The 19,163-nt window shown below is 69.2% G+C and overlaps 1 protein-coding gene across 1 annotated transcript; it reads right to left on the bottom strand.

Moving 5' to 3' along the window:
• Positions 1–1,691: 1,691 nt before the first annotated feature.
• Positions 1,692–18,476, bottom strand: LIMK1 (LIM domain kinase 1). Its single transcript, XM_064523464.1, has 16 exons — positions 18,325–18,476; positions 14,334–14,430; positions 8,825–8,963; positions 7,822–7,931; positions 7,489–7,695; positions 6,674–6,779; positions 6,406–6,590; positions 6,120–6,303; positions 5,713–5,799; positions 4,890–5,021; positions 4,657–4,716; positions 4,150–4,215; positions 3,861–4,017; positions 3,678–3,733; positions 3,434–3,591; positions 1,692–3,246 (listed from the first exon to the last, which is right to left on the bottom strand). Exons 1-16 carry the CDS (start codon positions 18,380–18,382, stop codon positions 3,060–3,062), a joined length of 1,989 nt encoding a protein of 662 aa, XP_064379534.1. The 5' UTR covers positions 18,383–18,476; the 3' UTR covers positions 1,692–3,059.
• Positions 18,477–19,163: the final 687 nt, after the last annotated feature.

The raw sequence follows: 19,163 nt of genomic DNA on the forward strand, positions 1-19,163 counted from the left end.
GCTCTGAGGAAACCCTTGACTCGTGGCTGGCTGCTCACAATGGCTGCGACAGTCCGTGTTGCCTTGCAGCCCCATCCCACCGAACCGGGATCCACAAGCCCCACTGCTGGGGGAAGGCTGCGCTGCACTGAGCCCCAAGGAGCAGGGCAGCAGCAGGAATGGCTGGGGGAAGACTTGGCCTGGGACAGCGGCACGAGAGAGCGAGGGGCGGGAGCGACTTCCTCGGTGCCAGCCCAGGTGTCGCGCTGTGAGCCTGGCCATGGCACTGCAACTTTTCTCAGCACAGTGTGCAGCGTCCTGGCTTCCCTTGCACCAATGCCCCATCCCTCCACGGGCGCTACCAGTCCACCTGGCAGGGAAAGCGCCTGGAGCCAGTGGCATTTCTCCATCCCCACCGCACGCTTCTAATCTCATGCTCACCGGGTGTGTTGGCCGGGCATGGCTGTCCACCCTGAGGGCTGAACTGCCCCCGGGGAGGCTTTCGGGTGCCCAGCGATGCCCCAAGCAGGTTCCTGCCAGGCCAAGGGCTGCTTGGAGGTGGCTTGGCGGCAGTGCCTGGCCGGGCTGGCTATCGCCTACGGTGTTTTCTTGCCTCCTCCTGGCTGGGCCGGGAGCAGGCCAAGGCAGGAGGCAGAGACGCCCGGCCTGCCGCTGCCAGGGAGGGCAAGGGGCTGCGAGGGGCACGCGGGAGGGAGCCCACGTGGGCAGAGGCAAGGCAGGGCCTCCCCACCCCACTTTCTGCTCAAAGATAGGAGGTGTTGGGGCTGGATGCAGCCTTGCCCGGGCTCGGGAGGTGGCATGGGGAGGCAAACGTGTTTAAACACCACGATGTGCTGAGACCTTTTGGGCAACGAGAGCTGGAAACAGGGGGTGCTCCAGGGAAGAGGCTGCGATATGGGAAGGAGGTGGCCAACCCAGGTCTGAAGCCACAGTTTGACTCCCCTCTGCCCCAGCTGCGATGCACATCGTCCCTGAGGTCAGCAGGGAGCCGCCTGGCCGAGCCCAGCCTGCTCACGCCGGGGTTAGGGTCCCTGCCAAGGCGGTAGGGCCAGGGCCCCGGCCGGAGCATCCCGCAGCGCTGCCGGGCCCGCAGGTGACAGCAGGCGTGCGGCGAGGCAACAGCACCGCGGGTCTCCTCGTGCTGCCAGGGCCAGCGGCGGAGGACAGGCGGGGAGCGCAGGTGCTTCGCCACGAGGCCAGCACGGGAGGGGAGGCGTGGGGGGCGACTGCGCCCGTCCGGCGGCCACTGCGCAAAGCCACCCTGCCCGGTGTCCCTGCCATCTCCCGCGATGGCAGTGTCACCATCGCCGCTGTGACCCCCCGAGCCGTGGGCACGCAGGTCCGCCAGGTGAGGGGCCCGTGCCCAGGACTGGGGAGACCCACCTGGGACGTGTCCCAGGCAGCCAGGGAGCCCAGTGGGACCGGGCAGCCCTGTGGTCCGGGCTGAGCTCCCCCATCTCCGCGCTTTCACCTGAATCTCCTTGTCCCAGATGCTGGAACCAAGGCACCACCAGAGCCGGGGGGGACCGTCCCCATCAGCGCCCACCATGGGCCTCATCTTCCCCCGCTGCTCCCAGCCCCTCGCCTCGGGGCCGCACTCGGACCCGCTCCAGCGAGCCGCGTGGCAGGGCCGAGGGCCGGGGAGGGCGGGCAGGGGCGCGCGGGAGCGAGCAATTCCCAAGCAGGCTGGGTAGCGGAGCGGGGAAGGATTTATTGACTCACGACTTCGGCTACATCACAGTTTTGAGTTCTCCTTCCCGCCTCGACGGAGGACGTCGCGTTTTACTTCCCGGGCAAAGTGCGCGGAGACGCTTCACAGTTTCATCCCTTCGGTAAAGCAGAACTGAGGCAGTGACAAATGGCAAACTCTAAATCGTATGAAAAAATAATACAAACTCTTCTCTTTAAATATCTTACAGAAAATGAACCTGAATAAAGAGCATGGAAAGCACCGCACCGCAAAACCGCCGAGGCAGAGCCAGCGGCTTCCCTGGCCACCTCGCGCCGCTGCTGCAGTGGACGGGAAAGGAACCGAGACGGGACGTGTCCTCGCGCCCCGTGTCCCCCAGACGCGTGAGGGACCTGGCTCAGCGCAGGACAAACCGCCGGGCTGGGGGGACCCAACGCCGATGCGCGCGGGCGCAGCCACCCCGGGGACACGCGGTCGCGGGCCGCCCCGAGGAGCCCGGAGCAGAGGGCAGCCCGGCGGAGGAGCCGGGGCAGGAGCAGCTCGGGGAGAGGGGACAGCCGAGGCGCGGGCATGGCTACGAGGTCGCCCCGGGGGCCGTGCTCGCCGCGGGGGTCCCCGGGCACGCTGGACACGCCGTGCAGCGCGCGGGGCAGGCAGGCGCAGCCCGGCCCCGGGCGGACGGCGCTCCCGAACCCAACGGAGATCCCTAGCGTGTTGCAGTGCAAGTTCACGTCAACCCAAGGCACCACTGCGAGGGGAGGCGGGTCTGTACAGGGGAGCCCACGGGGCTCGTGCGGGCGCTGGGGCCGGGCACCCCCTCGGGACGGAGGCCCGGGCCCCGCGGAGCGTGCGAAGGGGGGGCCGTGCGGTCACAAAGCGAGCGTGGGGAGGGGGCGGCGGCCGCCCTCCGGCCCCCCGCGGGCCCGGCGCTGCGGCCGGCCGTCTCGCTCCCGGCAGGCCGGGCTTTCCCGGGGGCGGGGGCTATTTACAGGGGCTATGTACAAAGGGGGCCGGGCGCCGGGCACGTGCAGTTCTGTGCAGTCCAAAGAGCCCCGGGCGGACGCCCGCGAGGAGCCCGGTGGGGACGTGAGCAGGGAGACGGGGTCCGCGGGACGCCGGGGCACAGGGAGAGCCAGCTCCCAGGGACAGGGGGTGCGAACACAGGACGGGGAGCAACGAAACCGGCCCTTGCAGAGAAGGCGAGATGGGGACTCTTGCTCCTTCGGAGAGCCCCAGGGACCCAGCCCCGGGGGCTATCGGCAGGCAGGAAGAGGCGCCTATCCTCGGCGCCGTGCTCCCCGCGCGCTGCGAGAGCGCGGCCCTGAGAGACGAGAGCGCTCCCGTCCCCATGCTAGGGACCGGCGCGGCTTTAGAGAGGGCGCGGGTGTGCGGCTCTGTCGGGGACCTCGGGGTGCGTGGGCAGCCCGCTCTCGCCCCGCCGATACGTCTCCCAGAAGACTCGTTCGAGCTGATCCAGCTGCGAGCTCAGCGGCAGGTGGATCTCGAGATGCATGCGCAGGGTCTCCAGCCACTGCTCCAGCTTGCTGAAGGACGGCCTAAGCAAGAGAGGGAGAGATGGCAGCTCCTAGCCAGCTCCGCTCAGCACTGTGCTGGCCCCCTCCATCCTGCACGTGGCCCCAGCTCCGTATCATTTCCCTCCCCACATCGGCAGTCCCGGCACCAGCCCACGGTACAGTCATGCCTGTCCCCAGGACAGGGAGACGCAAGGGCCCAACTGCTCACCGCTTCTCAGGGTCCAGGTCACAGCAGCACACAGCGATGGGGAAGAAGCTGGGGGGACAGGAAGGGGGGCAGTAGCGGTCCAGGAACCCCCTCACATTGAGGCCAAAGTCCATAGTGCGGGGCAGGTAGTCGGGGTCAGCACTGACTCGGCCAATGATCTGGGGGAGAGTGGAAGTGAGGATAAGGCACAGTCTTACCAAAGCATCACCGAAGACCCTGGAGCAGGGCCGCCAGTGGTACTTGCCTCGCACAGGACGATGCCGAAGGAGAAGATGTCCACCTTCTCGTCGTAGCTCCGGCCTGCAGGGAGAGATGGGTTGGGCCATGCTGCACATCCTGTCCCTGCCCCACTGCGTGTCCCCTGCCCTAGCACAGAGCCCCGGCCAGCCACATCCCCCGTGCTGCAGGGCACCACGGCCATGCTCACCATTGATCATCTCGGGGGCCATCCAGTAGGGGTTGCCCACCACCGTGTAGCGCTTCTTCCGATCCGGCTTCTTCAGGCTCTTGAGATGCTCTGGCTGGTTCTTCTCATCCACCATGAGCCGTGCCAACCCAAAATCGGCCACGACCACACTCTTGTTCTGGGCAGGACACAGACAGAGGAGGGCTCAGGTGTGAAGTGAACGTGGCTGAGACCCTTACCCAGGCTGGGGGGTGGTGGGCAGCTCTGCTCCCACATTTGGGGCAGCGGGCACAGCTGTGGCAGGACTCACCTCCCGCACCAGGCAGTTGTGAGAGTTGAGGTCACGGTGGATGATGTTCATGGAGTGGAGGTAGGCCTGAGGGGAAAGACGGGCTGAGAGCAGGGTGACAGAACCCAGAGCCAGTCCCAGCGGCACCATGCCCAGTGTCCACCACCCACATCCAGCGGTACCCAAGGCACCATCCAGCACGCAGCATATCCCTCCAGTGCCCAGCACACACATACCCAACAAACTTACCAGTAGCACCCAATACACCCACTTAGCTGTGCCCAGCACACCCACGCCCAGGGCACCCAAGCCTGCCACATGCACCCAGCAGTGGCCCATGCATCCACACATCCCGTGCAGAGCATCCACCCTGTGCACCCACAGACCTACCCAGCCATGCCACTGCCTGCTGGCCCACTTAGCCATCACCACCATGCCCACGCTGCAGAACCTGCCAAACCCTCGCTGCACCCTGCCAATGCCCAGTGTGCCCATGCCCCCCGCCCGGCCTGCCTGAGTGTCACTGACCATGCCAGCTGCAATGTCCTTAGCGAAGCTGACCCGCTGGCTCCAGGGGTAGTGGCTGTCCTGTAGGCAGAAGGGGGGATATTTGCAGAAGAGGATAGGGGTCCCGCCACCCTGAGTCCCGGGGCTGCGCTCCCTGCCACAACCTGCCTGGTGCACTCAGTCCTTAGGCTGAGCTGGACCATCAGGATGGGTTTGGAGAGCAGTTCTGAGCCTGTCTCCAGCCCAGCGCTCACCATGCTCTTGATCAGGCCCCGCAAGGTGCCCCCCTTGATGTACTCCGTGATGAAGTTGAGCCTCTTCTCCTTGTACAGCACCCCGATGAACTTCAGCACATTGGGGTGCTCCAAGCAGCGCATCACCTTCACCTGTGAGATCACAGCATCAATCAGGCCCTCAGGGTTCACCAGATTGCCCTCGTCTGAGCCAGACTCACAGAGGCACACTTACGCCGTCACAGGCAGACAGCTGCCTGTGTTACTCACCCTCAGCTTAAGCAGGCGGATCTGCTTTTTATCCTGAATTGGTCCCATCTTGTCCTCCAGCTCCCTCGTCTCATTGCCCCTTTGTCCACTGCGCCCGGAGCCCTCCCCTCTGCTATCCAATTTCCCTTCCCCACGCAGGTCTCTGATGATGGATTGAGTCTCCCCTTCGCCTTCCCTCAACGTGCTGACTCAGCGGGGCTCCTGGAGCCTTTCGCTACCCGATACTTCCTTGTCTAGGCGCCGTGGGCACTTTGCTGCCTGAGCACTGGGAGCTCACGTTGCCGCCTGGCCATCCAACCCCATGTGCTCCTCTTAGCCCCACTTCTAGGACAGGTGCCTGCTCTGCCTGTCCCTGACCGCTGGTCAACACCAGGCTGCCTGGCAGCACCAACATGCCATGCCCAGCACCCTAGGCCATACTGACCATCCTGTCCCGGCACAGCTGCCCAGCCTGACGGGGACTGACCACATGCTATGCTTCCAGGAGCCCCCCTTCCCCTGGGGGAAGATAACCCCATCCCTTGTCCCCCCAACTCAGGGCAGTTAGTCTTATGGAAAGAAGCAGGACACTCGCCTCTTTGAGGAAGGTCCTTTGCGTCTCCTCGTCAAAGCGGATCAGTTCCTTCATGACCATCACCTCGCCCGTCTCTCGATGTGTCACCTAGCAGAGAGGGCAGGCACTGAGCCACTGGCTCCCAGCTGCCACCTCCATCCCCATGGACTGACCCGGCACTAGGGATACACCAGGCCTGGGAGATGCTACCCTCATACCCTCCCCCTGCAGGGGTGGCCAGGGAGCTGAGACCCTCACGCGCAGGAGGCTGCAAGGAGAAGGTAGGGTCTCCTGCTGGAGCTTAGGGGGAAGACGTGCAGGGTGAAGGCTCTCCTCAGGATCAGGGCGAATGAGGAAGGGATGAGATGGTGATGATTCTCCCTGTCTCTGCTGCAGCCAGGCCAGAGGCAGCCAGGCCAGGGACCCACCTTGATGGCCTGGCCGAAGCAGCCCTTCCCCAACACCTCGCCATGGATCAAGTCCGAGGGGCGGAAGATGCGGTGCGTGCGGGAGACCACGCGGAGCGACTCGGATCGGCTGATGTCCTTGCGCTGGGAGGCCGGCGAGCCCACGGAGCTGGAGGCGGGCGACTTGTCCGTGCTGCAGCTCCTCCTGCGGAGCAAACCGCACGTGGGGTGAGGTTGGTGCCTGGAGCGAGGGCCAGAGAGGGACCCCAAGCCCACGACAGGGCACGTGGGCAAGCGCGAGCCTTACATGACTGCCCGCTGGCGCATGGCGCTGGCCTCCCCGCAGGGCGTGCGGGCCGGGGAGCGCAGGGGGCTGTGCAGGTCCGACAGCGGGCTGCACTCCAGGGCCGATTCGCGGGCCAGGGGTTCGTGGGGGTCATGCTCGATGGTCAGCTGGAGGAGGCGGCTGGTTTCCTGGATCAGCAGGTCAATCTGGGGGCACAGACGATGCTGGCTTAGGGGGGACCCTGTGGGCTTGCCCACAACCAGCTGAGGGTGGCTGGGGGGAGCGGTACCTCATCCAGGGGCACGTGCCCGATGGGTGTGCCATTGATCTCCAGGATGCGGTCTCCCACATGGATGGAGTTCTTCATGTCAGGGCTGATGCAGTCTGGATCAACTCTGCAGGGTCAACACGCAAGGGCGGGGGGGTCAGTCCCCCGGCTCTGACGCAGCACGGGCAAGCCAGCCCAGCAGCTGGGGACATGCTGGGGCAGTGCCCACAAGGCAGCAGTGACGGGTGGGCGCACACCAGCACACTACACGTGAGCCACTTCAGCAAATAGGACACCGTGACAAATAAGGACACGCTGGCATGTTACCCACGAGTCACCCCGGTAGATGAGGACACGCAGGCATGATACCTGTGAGTCACCCGTGCTAGACAGGGACATGCTCACACAGTATCCCCAGCTACCCCATGCAGATGGAGCCATGCTGGCACAGTACCCACAAATCCATCACAAGCATATGGAGATAGGCCAGCACGGTACCCAGAGGCTACCGCATCAGACAGAGGCACGTTACCCTCAAGCCACCCCAGTAGATGGGGACATACTAGCACGGCATCCACAAACCATCCCCAGCACACGGGGACATGCCAGCACAGTACCCACAGGCCCCCCCCCCCCAGCAGATGGGGACATAGCAGCCTCATCCCTCACCTACCCACACCTGGAAGGGCTCTGGGAGGTAAATCGCGGGGCTGATCCTGCAAGCAGGAGGGCAAGGGCAGACCCAGGAATCCCCAACCCTCAGGTGTCGACCATGATTGGGGAGAAGGGAAGAGGGGACGCAGCACCGAGGCCAGGGTGCCCCACGCGGTACGTACTCTCGGACGCGGACAGTGTGCGAATGCTCGGAGCCGCAGCCCTGCGAGCTGCAGTGCTGGTCAATGGACACGGAGAACCCTCGCTTCCCATCGGAGCAGGCGGGGATGGAGACGAGCGTGACGGTGTGCGGGATGCGGGAGCCCGGCGAGTCTGGCAGGATCTGCTCGATGACCGGCGTCACCACCATCTGGTAATAACAGTGCCCACTGCGGGGCCAGGAGGGGTGAGGACTGGGTGCTGGGCGAGCAGGGAAAGGGAGACACGGTGGACCCGTCCATCCCGCAGGAAGTGCTCCCTGCCCTCCGCAACGCCCCGGCGGGGCTCCGACGTACCAGTACAGCTTGGAGCGCTCCACGAGCGCGTAGGTGTCCCCGTCCCCGATGAAGACGTGGCAGTTGAGGCAGCTGAAGCATTCGGGGTGGTACTTCTGCTCCCCGGCCACCTGCGGGAAGATGCCATGAGCGCCACGTGCCAGAGGAGGACACAGAGAGGACACAAAGCTCCTACAAATCCAGGAATTTAGGCATTGACCTAGGGGCAGCATTCACACAGGGGCTCGGCAGCGCCCCGGCAGCACCCTTGGGTGCCAGACCTGGCATCTCCGCACCCAGAGGAGGGAGGACCCTGCTCCGCGGAGGTTTGCCCGGGGCTCAGTTCTCAGGGGAACCGGCCGGCACTCGGGGTGAAAGTGGGGCCGAGGGAAGGACAGGCTGAGCCACAGCAGACGGCACGGCGGGGACGCGCGGACCGGCGGGGTCCAGCGCGGGGACGGCTCCGTCTCCCTGCTGCGCCGAAGCTTCCAGCCTCCTTCCCCGGGGCGCGCCGAGCCCGCGGAAGGAGCAGAAGGGGAAACACAGAGGCCACAAAAACTCAAGTGAAAGGGGCCAGGGAGCGAAACGCAGCCCGGCTGCCGGAAACCCGCTTTGCTCCTCCAGACGCGCAGGGGAGGGGAAGGAGGCGGCGGCGAAGCTGGGGCCGAAAGGCGGCTGCATCAGTGGCACTGCCGGAGACGGACCGGTCTGCACTCTCCCAGGTGTCCCCGTCCCCCAAAACACCGCGGACGCCCCAACGCCAGCCGCCCCTGAGCCGCCCCGCGGGCCCGTACCTGCGTCGCCGTGTGGGACCGGACCCCTCGGCGCGACTTCCTGGCGACTGGGCTGGGCGGGGGCCGTGGCCGCGCGCCCCTCTCCGGCTCGGCCCCTTTCCAGTGAGCTCAGCCGTGAGTCACGGAGCGCCGCTCCCGCGCGGACCGGCCGCCCACCCGGGGGGAAGCCCGCGGCGCGCTGGGCACGGCAGCCCGCATCCTGCTCGCCCCGCGCGCGGCCGGGCGCTTACCATGACCAGCCCCTTGGTGATCTGCTCGGAGCAGCCGTGGCACAGCTCCCCGAAGCGGGCCCAGTAGTCCTTCTTGCAGTACAGGCGTCCATCCTTCTCGTAGTACTGGTGCGACAGGGAGGCCCCGCACTCGCAGCACCTGCGGTGGGGCAGAGCCGGCGCTGGGCACGAGCGGGCACGGGCAGCAGTCCCGCGGCACCGCCGGGCCCCTCTGCCACCCGCCTCGGACAGACGGCGTCACCCGCTCCGAGCCTGGCATCCCCGCTGGGCTGGGCGGCACGGGGACGTCCGGCCCAGCGAGGACGCGAGGGTGGACGTGCCAGCCGGGCAGGGGACACGCAGGCCAGGCACACACCCACCAGGCCGGTAGGGACGTGCCAGCCTGGCGCTGGCACCCAGAGGGATGAGCTGCTCCAGCACGGGCGAGAAGGGATGCTCTGGCCTGGCACAGACGTGGGGAAGGACACGGGCAGGGACGTGCCAGCCCAGTGCAGACACAGGCAGGGACGTGCCAGCCCGGCGCAGACACAGGCAGCCCTGGAGGACGAGCAAATCCTGCCTGTCCTGCCTGCATACAGCTCATGGGCACTGAACCAGCCCCTGGAGCAGCCTGGGTGGCTCTGTGCTCCCACCCTGACCCAGAGGCAGCCCACCGTAGCCGTTTGGTGGCCCCCGGGGTCCTGCTGGCTGGTCGGAGGAGCCCGGCAGGGCTCCTGGGCTGCGAAGCCGCGTGCGGCCCCCGTGCCACAGCAGCAGTGAGTCACGCCACACTCCCAGCCTGCGAGCCCCCATATAGCTCGCAGCCCCTATTTATAGCCAGCTGTGAGCTTAGCCACAACCGGCCCCCGGTTCTCGGCATGACAGGCTGTGCCGGCCCCACGGGGGGGCCATCCTGCCCCCTGACACTTGGGGTGCGGGGGGCAGGGCACTCACAGGGCACTGCTGGGGGAAGCACGCAGCCTGAGAGCCCGGGCTGAGCCCTGCCAGCGCGGGGCTGGCGGGCAGGGGTGCAAGCAGAGCGAGCGGGGCACAGGATGCACGGCCACGTTACGGGTGCAGGCTGCGTGTCACGGGCAGGACGGAAAGCGCAGGGGCCAGCATGCACGGCAGCGAGGGAGGCTGCGTGGGGCTGCGCAGCGTGGGGCGATGTGGGGGGGGGCTCTGCCCTGGGTGAGGCCTGGGAGGTGCAAAGGGGGGGATTCAGGGTGCTGGGAGAGGTAGGACAAGTGCGAGGGCTGGGTGCAGGGAGCTGGGTGAGGTGAGAGGTGCAGGAGGGGTGCATGCAGCTGGGTGATGCACATCAGGCGTAAGGGGAGGAAAGAACGGGGCAGTGCGGTGCACGGGGAGCAGGGGGCTGTGCAATGCGGGGCTGGACGAGGCTGTGCATGGGGTCCATGGGGCTGTGCAGGGGGTATATGGTGCAGGACGTGCACGGGGCTGTGCAATGGGGGTGCACAGGGAGGTGCAGTGGCTCTGCAATGGGGTGCACAGGGAGGTGTAGCAGGAGGTGCGGTGCAGGGGGTGCAGGGTTTGTGCAATGGGGGTGCACAGGGAGGTGCAGTTTACAGGCTGCAGGGGCTGTGCAATGGGGTGCACGGGGAGGTGCAGTGGGGGGTCCAGTGCAGGGGAGGCAGGGACTGTGCAATGGGGGTGCACGGGGAGGTGCAGTGGCTCTGCAATGGGGTGCACGGGGAGGTGCAGTGCAGGGGATGCAGAGCCTGTGCAATGGGGGTGCACAGGCAGATGAATGCAGGGGGTGCACGTGCTGGTGTAGTGTATGGGGTGCAGGGGCTGTGCAGTGCAGTGCAGGGGCAGGGGCAGTGGGGAGGGTGCGGTGCCAGGGGTGCATGGGAAGGTGCAGTGCACGGGGTGCAATGCATGGGGTGCAGGGGGCTGTGCAATGGGCATGCACAGGGAGGTGCAGTGGGGGGTGCAGAGCAGGGGCTGTGCAATGGGGTGCATGGGGAGGTGCAGGGGCTGTGCAATGGGGGTGCACGGGGAGGTGCATAGAGGAGGTGCAGTGGCTGTGCAGCGGGGTGCATGGGGAGGTGCAGTGGGGGGTGCGGGCAGGGGGTGCAGGGGCTGTGCAGTGGGGTGCAGGGCAGTGCAGTGGGGGGGTGGGGCAGGGGGTGCAGGGGCTGTGCAGTGGGGTGTATGGGGAGGTGCGGGGGGGGTGCGGGGCAGGGGGTGCAGGGGCAGTGCAATGGGGTGCAGTGGCTGTGCAATGGGGTGTATGGCCAGGTGCAGTGGGGGGTGTGGGGCAGGGGGTGCAGGGCTGTGCAGTGGGGGGTGCGGGGCAGGAGGTGCAGGGGCTGTGCAATGGGGTGCAGGGCAGTGCAGTGGGGGGTGTGGGGCAGGGGGTGCAGGGACTGTGCAGTGGGGGTGCGGGGCAGGAGGTGCAGGGGCTGTGCAATGGGGTGCAGGGCAGTGCAGTGGGGGGTGTGGGGCAGGGGGTGCAGGGCTGTGCAGTGGGGGGTGCGGGGCAGGAGGTGCAGGGGCTGTGCAATGGGGTGCAGGGCAGTGCAGTGGGGGGTGTGGGGCAGGGGGTGCAGGGCTGTGCAGTGGGGGTGCGGGGCAGGAGGTGCAGGGGCTGTGCAATGGGGTGCAGGGCTGTGCAGTGGGGGGTGCGGGGCAGGGGCTGTGCCGCGGGGCGCAGGGGGAGGTGCAGTGGGGGAGGGTGCCGTGCCGTGCCGCAGTCCCCCCTCCCCCTTCCTCGGGGCTGGCGCGGCACGCAGGTGGCACACCGATGGGGAATGACGTCACGACACGGAATTTCCCCCTCCCCATGACGTCACCGCGCGAGGACTCCGCCGCCCGATCGCGCGGCTCAAACCCTCCCGGGACGGCGCCGGCCAATGGGGAGCGCCGCCGCCGCGGCCCCGCCCCCCGCCCCCCGGGCCCCGCCCCTTCACCCCCGCGCTGCCGCCCCGCCGCAGCCAGCACCCTGGACAGGGCGGCCGCGCCGCGCACGCGCACTGCCCGCGCGCGCCTCCTGCGCACGGCCCGCGGCCCCACGCGCGCTCCCGCCCGGGCGCGGCTGGCTCGGCGCCGCCCTCCTCACCCCCGCTGCACGCGCGTACGCGCTCGCAGGGCCCCGTGCACCCGCTGCACGCACCTGCCCCTGCACAAGCTTGCGCCACGCTGCGTGCAGCCAGCGCATGCTGCTGCTCCCACGCAGGTGTGCTGCACGCCCCCCCACCCACGAAACGCACGGGCCCCGAGGCCACGCGCTGCGGCCTTGCACACCTCCCGTGCACCCAACACGTCGCCCCCGGCCACGGAGGACGGCGCACATCCACCTCCTTCTCTGCCCACGGTGACTCACTGCCCTTTCCCGTCTGCCCCCGGCGGAGTCCCCCGTGGCCCCGGTCCCGTGGCAGGGCAACAGGGCTGAGTCAGAGGGCTGCAGCCTCGGCCCACGCTCGCTTCCCCTGCTGCTGCCCCTGCGGAGCAGCCGTCCCCCGAAATCACACACTTCCCTTCCCAGCGCCTCAACTTCCCCACGGCAGTGACGCGGGCGGCAGCCGCGGGCCAGACAGCCCCTGTCACCCGAGAACGGACCCTTCACAACACCCCATCGCCGGCGGTCCCGCGGCCGTGGCTGTGCGTCCCGAGCTCGCCCGCGGCATGGGCCCCTGCACACGGGCAGCCGGAAGCCCGGCCCCCCTGGGGGTGCTGGGAGCAGCGGCCGGATCCTGCCGCAGCCCCCGCAGGGCTGGTTGCGCTCCATCCCCACGGCCGGCCCTGCCGACCGGCGGAGGGGAGGCAAAGCACCCGGGGGGGAGGCAGAGCGCCCGGGGGGGAGGCAGAGCGCCCGGGGGGCTCCCTACCCCAGCGGCCAGCCCGGCCCGCTGCCCCGGCAGCCCGGCTGCGGACGAGCACAGCCCCCGGCCCGACTTGCGCCCGCTTACTTGGCTCCAGCACTTCGGAAGTGGCTCTTCTTCAGCACCGATGCCAGCATCGTCCGAGCCGGCAGCTCTGCCCCTCGTCACCCCGCGGCGCTCAGCACCCCCAGCCCCGGGGCATCGCTGCGGGCCGGGCCGTGCACTGCTGGGGGCCCCCACGGCTCGCTCTGCCCCGGCGGCTCTCACGGCTCCGGCCGCTGGGAGAGCGCGCGAGAAAGAGGAAGCAGGGAGGGACCGGGGCCGGGTGACATCAGCCCTGGGAGCCGGCCGCCGGCCTCGGCCCCGCGGCACCCACGGCTGCGGCATCCCGCCCGGGGCGCTGCAGCAGGAAGGGAAAGCAGGAAGCCGAGCCGTACGCGGCGGTTCTGCGCAGCCGGCAGTCCGGCTGTCACCAGCGTCCGCCCGCACAGCCATCCTCATCCTCAGTGCCCGTGGGCAGGGAAGGGCGTCCCGTGCACCCAGCGGCAGGGCGATGGGCCTCGCGCCGAGACACGCGGCCTCGCATGAGCACGGCTCGGCAGGGCCCCAGCGGGACCTCGCAACGTGCCCGCGGCCCCGTGTGCGCAGCCGTGCAGGCATCGTACGCGGCACCGGGTGCCCGGTGCGGCAGCTCACCCCGTCCAGCCCGGGATTCAGCGCAGCCCCGCTGCCTGCCGGCTCCTGCCTTCCCGGGGGAGCCCCGGGGCTGGGAAGCACGGCCCCCCCAGCCCCGCTCAGCGGGCTGGCGGCTAATGAGGAGCAGATGGCCCCGCTCGCAGGCTCTCCAGCTGCTGCTGCTGCTATTAATGGCTGCCAGAGCCGCGGGAACTGTGCAGTGGAGCCGCACACCCCCTTTCCCTCGCTGCTGCTCCGCCAATGTGGGGACCCCCAGGAGCCCAGCAGCACCCCGAGTTCGGGGGGTCTCGCCGGTCCCAGCACTAGGTCTGAGCACGAGACCCGCTGTGTTGAAAGGGCCCCCGCGATGCTCTGGCATCCTGCAGGCACCGAGGCTGGGCACTGCCAGCGCCTGCGGGGCTGAGCTCCAGCGCCCCGAGCACCCTCGCCCCGTCCGCACGTGGCATCCACGGTGCCACCTCCCGGCAGGCTCCGGACACGCTCTCCGGGGGCAGACTGCCAGCGGGATGGAGCGGAGCAGTCTGGAGAGGCAGAGTCAGGGCCGAAAAGAGAAAGGAGCAAGGAGGAGGAGGTGGTGAGGGACATCCTGCGCACAGAGGCTCAGCAGGGCTCCCCCGGGCTCCCCCCCGGGACCCCTGCATGGGAAGGGCCCCACAGCCCCACACGCACGTGCTCCAGCCTGGCTCGCGCCCCTCTGCCCGTCGGCAGGATCCGCAGGACCACGTGTGCCCTGCTGGGATCGGGAGCGCCGGCGGCCGTGCACGCTCGTCCGCGCACACGTACGTCCACTTACGCGAGAGCACGTGGTCCCGAGGGCGGTCGTGCACGCACACGTGGCTGCGTTTGCACCTGCCCCCCCCATGCACGGGGGTGCACGGGCGGCCCGGGAAGCCCGTCCTTGCGGCGGGTGCCGTGCACAGCCCCGGCCGGCGGGGTGGCATGGGTGGCCGCCCTGGGGACGAGGCGCTCGCGGTCGCCGGGGCTCCTACCTGAAGCAGTCGGCGTGCCAGTCGGCGTTCAGGGCCTGGAGGTACTGCCCATCGTAGATGCCGTGGCTGCAGCTCGCACATACAGGCAGGTCGGTCCCTGGAAGAGTGGAGGACGGCGGGGCCGTCAGCGCCCGCGGGCTGCCCCGATGCCCCCCGCCAGCACGGAGGGGCTGGGGCAGCAGGGCTCGGCCGTGCCCCAGGACGCCCAGTTTCTGGTGTGATGCTCCATCCCCCTCTGCCCCACGGGTGCCGAGTCCTCGCCAGCACCCCAGGGCCTCAGCTGGCCCCTGCTCTATCGATCCCTGGGCTTTACATAACGGGGACAGGGTCACCGCGCTCATGGCTGGGGACAGCGCTGGGGGGCAAGGAGGAGTGGGGCTGGGGCAGGGGCTCGGGCTCAGCATGGGGCAGCCCCACAGGGCGGGTGCGATGGGCACGAGGGCTGCAGCGACGCCGGGTGCCTGGGCCAGCGGTGCAGCGCGTGGGGCGTCTGGGGTGCCTGCGGCAGCAGGCGGTGAGGGGGAGGCGGGGTGGCTGTGGGGTGGATATGGGGCGCCGAGGTGTCTGGGTGCCCCTGGCTGCTGGCGTGGGGGGAAGCAGGGGGGTGCAGGAGTGTGCGGGGGGACACAGGGGTGCGAGGGTTTTGGGGTGGTACAGGGTGCCTGTGGCCAGCAGTGGGGGGATGCCAGGAGGATGTGGGGTGGCTGTTGGGGGCGCGGGGGGACACAGATGTCCGGGTGTGTGTGGCTGGCTGTGAGAGGGGGTCCAGGGGGTGGGAGGTGATCGTGCCAGGGGATGTCCAGGGGGGTCTCCAGCAGCCCGTGCCCAGCAGCAGCAGAATAAGGACAGCGGCAGTGCAGGGGGGATTTGGGGAGGGGGGGGGCTGGGGCTTGCAGGACTATCCATGTCTGGCTGGCAGCACGGGGAAATAGAGGGGATGTGGGGCAGGGGGACATGGGGGTGCCCAGATACCCCTGGCGGCAGCGCAGGGATGTGGTGGGACATGAGTGGCAGCCAAGCGCCCAGGGCTGGTGGTGCAAGGGGCACCGGGGACACGGAGGGACACGGGGGGTGGGGAAGGGCAGCACGGAGGGGCGCAGGGGGTGCAGAGGTGGTCGGCGGTGGGAGAAGTGCAGGAGACTTGGGTGAGCGACGCAGAAGGGACATGGGGGGTGCGGAGAGCCCAGAGGGCAGGCAGGTCGGGGTGTCTGGGGGGGTGCAGGGGCAAGGAGGCACCCATGGGGGTGCAGAGGGACGTGGGGGCCACGGAGGGCCCAGAGGGCGGGCAGGTCGGGGTGTCCGGGGGGGTGCAGGGGAGATGCAGGGGCAGAGGTTTGGCAGAGACGCGGGATGTGCAGCGGCGATCCGGGGCAAGGAGGCCTCTGGCAGGGATCCGGGGTGACATGGGGGTGCAGGGGGATGCAGAGATGCAGGACAGGTGTTTGGGGTGCAAAGAGACACTGGGGATACCGGGGGTGCCTGCATCCAGCAGTGCAGCAGGGGTGCAGCTGGGGAGGGATGCGGGGGCACACGTTGGGGTGCAGGATGGATGCAGAGGGTGCGAGGGGGGGGTGAAGGGGTGCAGGATGGAAGCGAGGGTGCAGGAAGGGCGCAGGGTGGAAGACAGGATGCACGCAGGGATACAGAGAGGTGCAGGATGGCTGCAGGGGAGACCAGGATGCACGCAGGGACACAGAGAGGTGCAGGATGGATGCAGGGAGACGAGCACGGATGCAGGGATAGAGCTGGGTGCAGGATGGATGCAGGGATAGAGCTGGGTGCAGGATGGATGCAGGGGGACACAGGACACAGAGACACAGAGGGTGCTAGAGGGAAGCGGCGAGTGCAGCACTGATGGGGTGCAGGAAGGGAGCAGGACGCTTGCAGGGATGCAGAGGATGCTGGGGGACGTGACGGCACAGGAAGGGATGCAGGGGAGCAAGGGGGCACCGGAGGTGCAGGATGGGTGCGGGTCGGACCGGGGAGCCGGACGGCGGGCAGGTGCTGGGGGGGCGCAGGCACGGAGGATGCAAGGGGGGTGGGGACTGCAGCATGGAAGGGGGTGCGGGGGCATACGGGGGGGGCAGCAGGGAGGCAGGAGACTGGGGCGCAGCTAGGGCATACGGGGGTGCAGAGAGGGATGCAGCACAGCTGTGGGGGCAGTGGGGGAGCAGAGAGGTGCAAAGGGGAGCCGGGTTGGCTCGGGGTGCAGGAACGGACGCAGGGAGACAAGTTCAGAGAGGGTGCAGGGAACAGAGGCTGGATGGGGCGCAGAAGATGCGGGGGTGCAGGGGGATGCCAGTTCAGTGTGGGGTGCAGGAGGGACAAGGGGGTGCAAGAGCACGTGGGGGCACAGGGAGGGATATAAGCTGGATTTGAGGTGCAGGGGGGATGCGGAGGTGCAAGTCAGAGGCGCAGGAGGACACAGGGGTGCAAGGAGGACGTAGTGGCATGAGTTAAATGACGGCGCAAGGAAGGAAGGGGGTGACTGGGGCACAGGGTGAACGTGGGGGTGCAAGAAGGGAGCTGAGCGTGTGTGGGAGCATAGCATGGATGTGGGATGCAGGAAAGATGTGGGGGTGAGTTATGTGGGGGTGCAGGGAAGGATGGGGAACAGTGGGGGGAATGTAGGGGTGCAGGGATGTGGGGGTTCAGGGAGGGATGAAGGCTGGATGGGGGTGCAGGAGGGATTTGGGGGTGCAGGGTGTAGGTAAGGGGTTGGGGGGATGCAGACTGGATGGGGGGCTGCCAGGAGGGGATGTGGGGCTACAGGAAGGGGTGTGGGCTAGACAGGGGGGCCCAAAGGGGGAGGTGCAGGGGGTGCAGGGGGATGCAGGCTGGATTGGGTGCCCATGGGGGGCTTGGGGGGTACAGGGGGATGCAGGCTGGATGGGGGTCTGCAGGGGGCGGTGGGGGAGATGCGGGCTGGATGGGGGGCCAAAGGGGGGGGATGTGGGGGTGCAGGGGGGATGCAGGCTGGATGGGGGGCCCAAGGAGGGGATGTAGAGCTATAGGGGGACGCAGGCTGGATGAGGGTCTGCAGGGCGCAGTGGGGGGGGATGCGGGGCCCAAGGGGGGGATGTGAGGATGCAAGGGGGATGTGGGGCCCAAGGGGGGGATGTGGGGGTGCAGAGGGGATGCGGGCTGGATGGGGGTCTTCAGGGGGCAGTGGGGGGGTTGTGGGCCGGATGGGGGGCTCAAAGGGGGGATGTGGGGCCACAGGGGGGATGCAGGCAGGACGGGGGTCTTCAGGGGGCAGTGGGGGGGTTGTGGGCCGGATGGGGGGCTCAAAGGGGGGATGTGGGGCCACAGGGGGGATGCAGGCAGGACGGGGGTCTTCAGGGGGCAGTGGGGGGGATGTGGGCTGGATGGGGGGCCCAAAGATGGGAACACAGGGGTGCAGAGGGATGTGGGCTAGATGGGGGGCCCAAGGAGGGTATGTGGGGCCGCAGGGGTGATGCAGGCTGGATGGGGGTCTGCAGGGGGCGGTGGGGGGGATGCAGGCTGGATGGGGGGCCCAAAGGAGGGATGTGGGGGTGCAGAAGGGATGCAGGCAGGACAGGGGTCTTCAGGGGATGGTGGGGGGGATGTGGGCTGGATGGGGTCCCAAAGGGGGGATGTGGGGCCGCAGGGGGGATGCAGGCAGGACGGGGGTCTGCAGGGGATGGTGGGGGGGATGTGGGCTGGATGGGGGGCCCAAAGGGGGGATGTGGGGCCACAGGGGGGATGCAGGCAGGACAGAGGTCTTCAGGGGGCGGTGGGGGGGATGTGGGCTGGATGGGGGGCCCAAGGGGGGGACGTGGCGGTGCAGGGGCTGCGGGCTGGGCGGGGGCTGCAGGGGGCCGGCGGCGCGGGCCGGGCCGGGGCCGGGGGCGGGCGAGGGGCGGAGGGCGCGGGGCCCCGGCGGGCCGCGGCGGCGGAAGCGCTGAGTCAGGCGGGGGGGCCGGGCCGGGCCCGGGGCGCAGGGGCCGGGCCGGGCCGGGTCACGCACCTTCGTCCTCTCCCATAGGCTCGTCCCTCCAGGTGCAGCACAGCAGCATCAACCTCATGCAGGCCGCGCTGCCCGGCGCCGCGCCAGGCCCTCGCCGCTGCGGCTCCCGGCGGGCACGGCCGGCGGCGGCGCGGGGCGGGCCGGGGGCGGGGCCGGGGCCGGGGGCGGGCCCGGGGGCGGGGCACGTTCGGCGGCGCGGGGCGGGCAGGGGGCGGGGCAGGGGGCGGGGCCATTGGCGCGCGGGGCGGGGCCGGGAGGCGGGGCACGTGCGGCGGCGCGGCGCGGGGGCGGGGAAAGGGGCGGGGCTCCGGCACTGGGGGCGTGGCCGGACAAAGCCGGTGGGGCCTGGCGCCGTCCCGGCCCCTCACCGTGCTCTCGGGGCGCGGGGTGCCGCCGTGCGGGGCCCGGGGCCGAGCCCGCGGGCAGGGTGTGCGCGGCCCCCCCGCCCCACCCGGTGGTCACCGTGGGGCAGGGCACGTGCCCCGCACTGCTGCCATGGGGCACGCAGCATGTCCAGGGCATCCCTGCGCGAGGGAGCCCGTAGGGCTGGGGAGGGCTGCGCGGCACTGCTGCCCGCGGCTTGGGGCACCCCGGCTCGCCCCCGCCCTCAGCCCCCCAGCGCCCGTCACCCCGTCCCCAGAGGTCCCTGTGCACGTTGTGTGGGTCCCTTGAGGGGGGTGGCGGTGGGGAAGGGCCGTGCGACTGGACTGTGGTGGGGAAAGGCCATGAGGCGCCAGCGGTGGGGAAGGGGCGGGAGGGGGACAGCGGTGAGGCAGGGCCATGAAGGGGATGGCAGTGGGGAAGGGTGTGAGGGGATGGCGGTGAGGCAGGGCCACAAG

This window comes from Dromaius novaehollandiae, chromosome 19, assembly GCF_036370855.1.
Source record: "Dromaius novaehollandiae isolate bDroNov1 chromosome 19, bDroNov1.hap1, whole genome shotgun sequence".
Lineage (NCBI taxonomy): Eukaryota > Metazoa > Chordata > Aves > Casuariiformes > Dromaiidae > Dromaius > Dromaius novaehollandiae.

Bases quoted from the DNA above. Each gene is read 5' to 3' on its own strand.
- LIMK1 (XM_064523464.1), bottom strand. From the start codon at position 18,382: ATGAGGTTGATGCTGCTGTGCTGCACCTGGAGGGACGAGCCTATGGGA. The intron at 7,696-7,821 runs GTACGTCGGAGC...CTGGCCCCGCAG, and splicing joins GAGCGCTCCAAGCTGTACTG to TGGGCACTGTTATTACCAGA. The intron at 5,800-6,119 runs GTGGGTCCCTGG...CCTCTCTGCTAG, and splicing joins GCTTCGGCCAGGCCATCAAG to GTGACACATCGAGAGACGGG.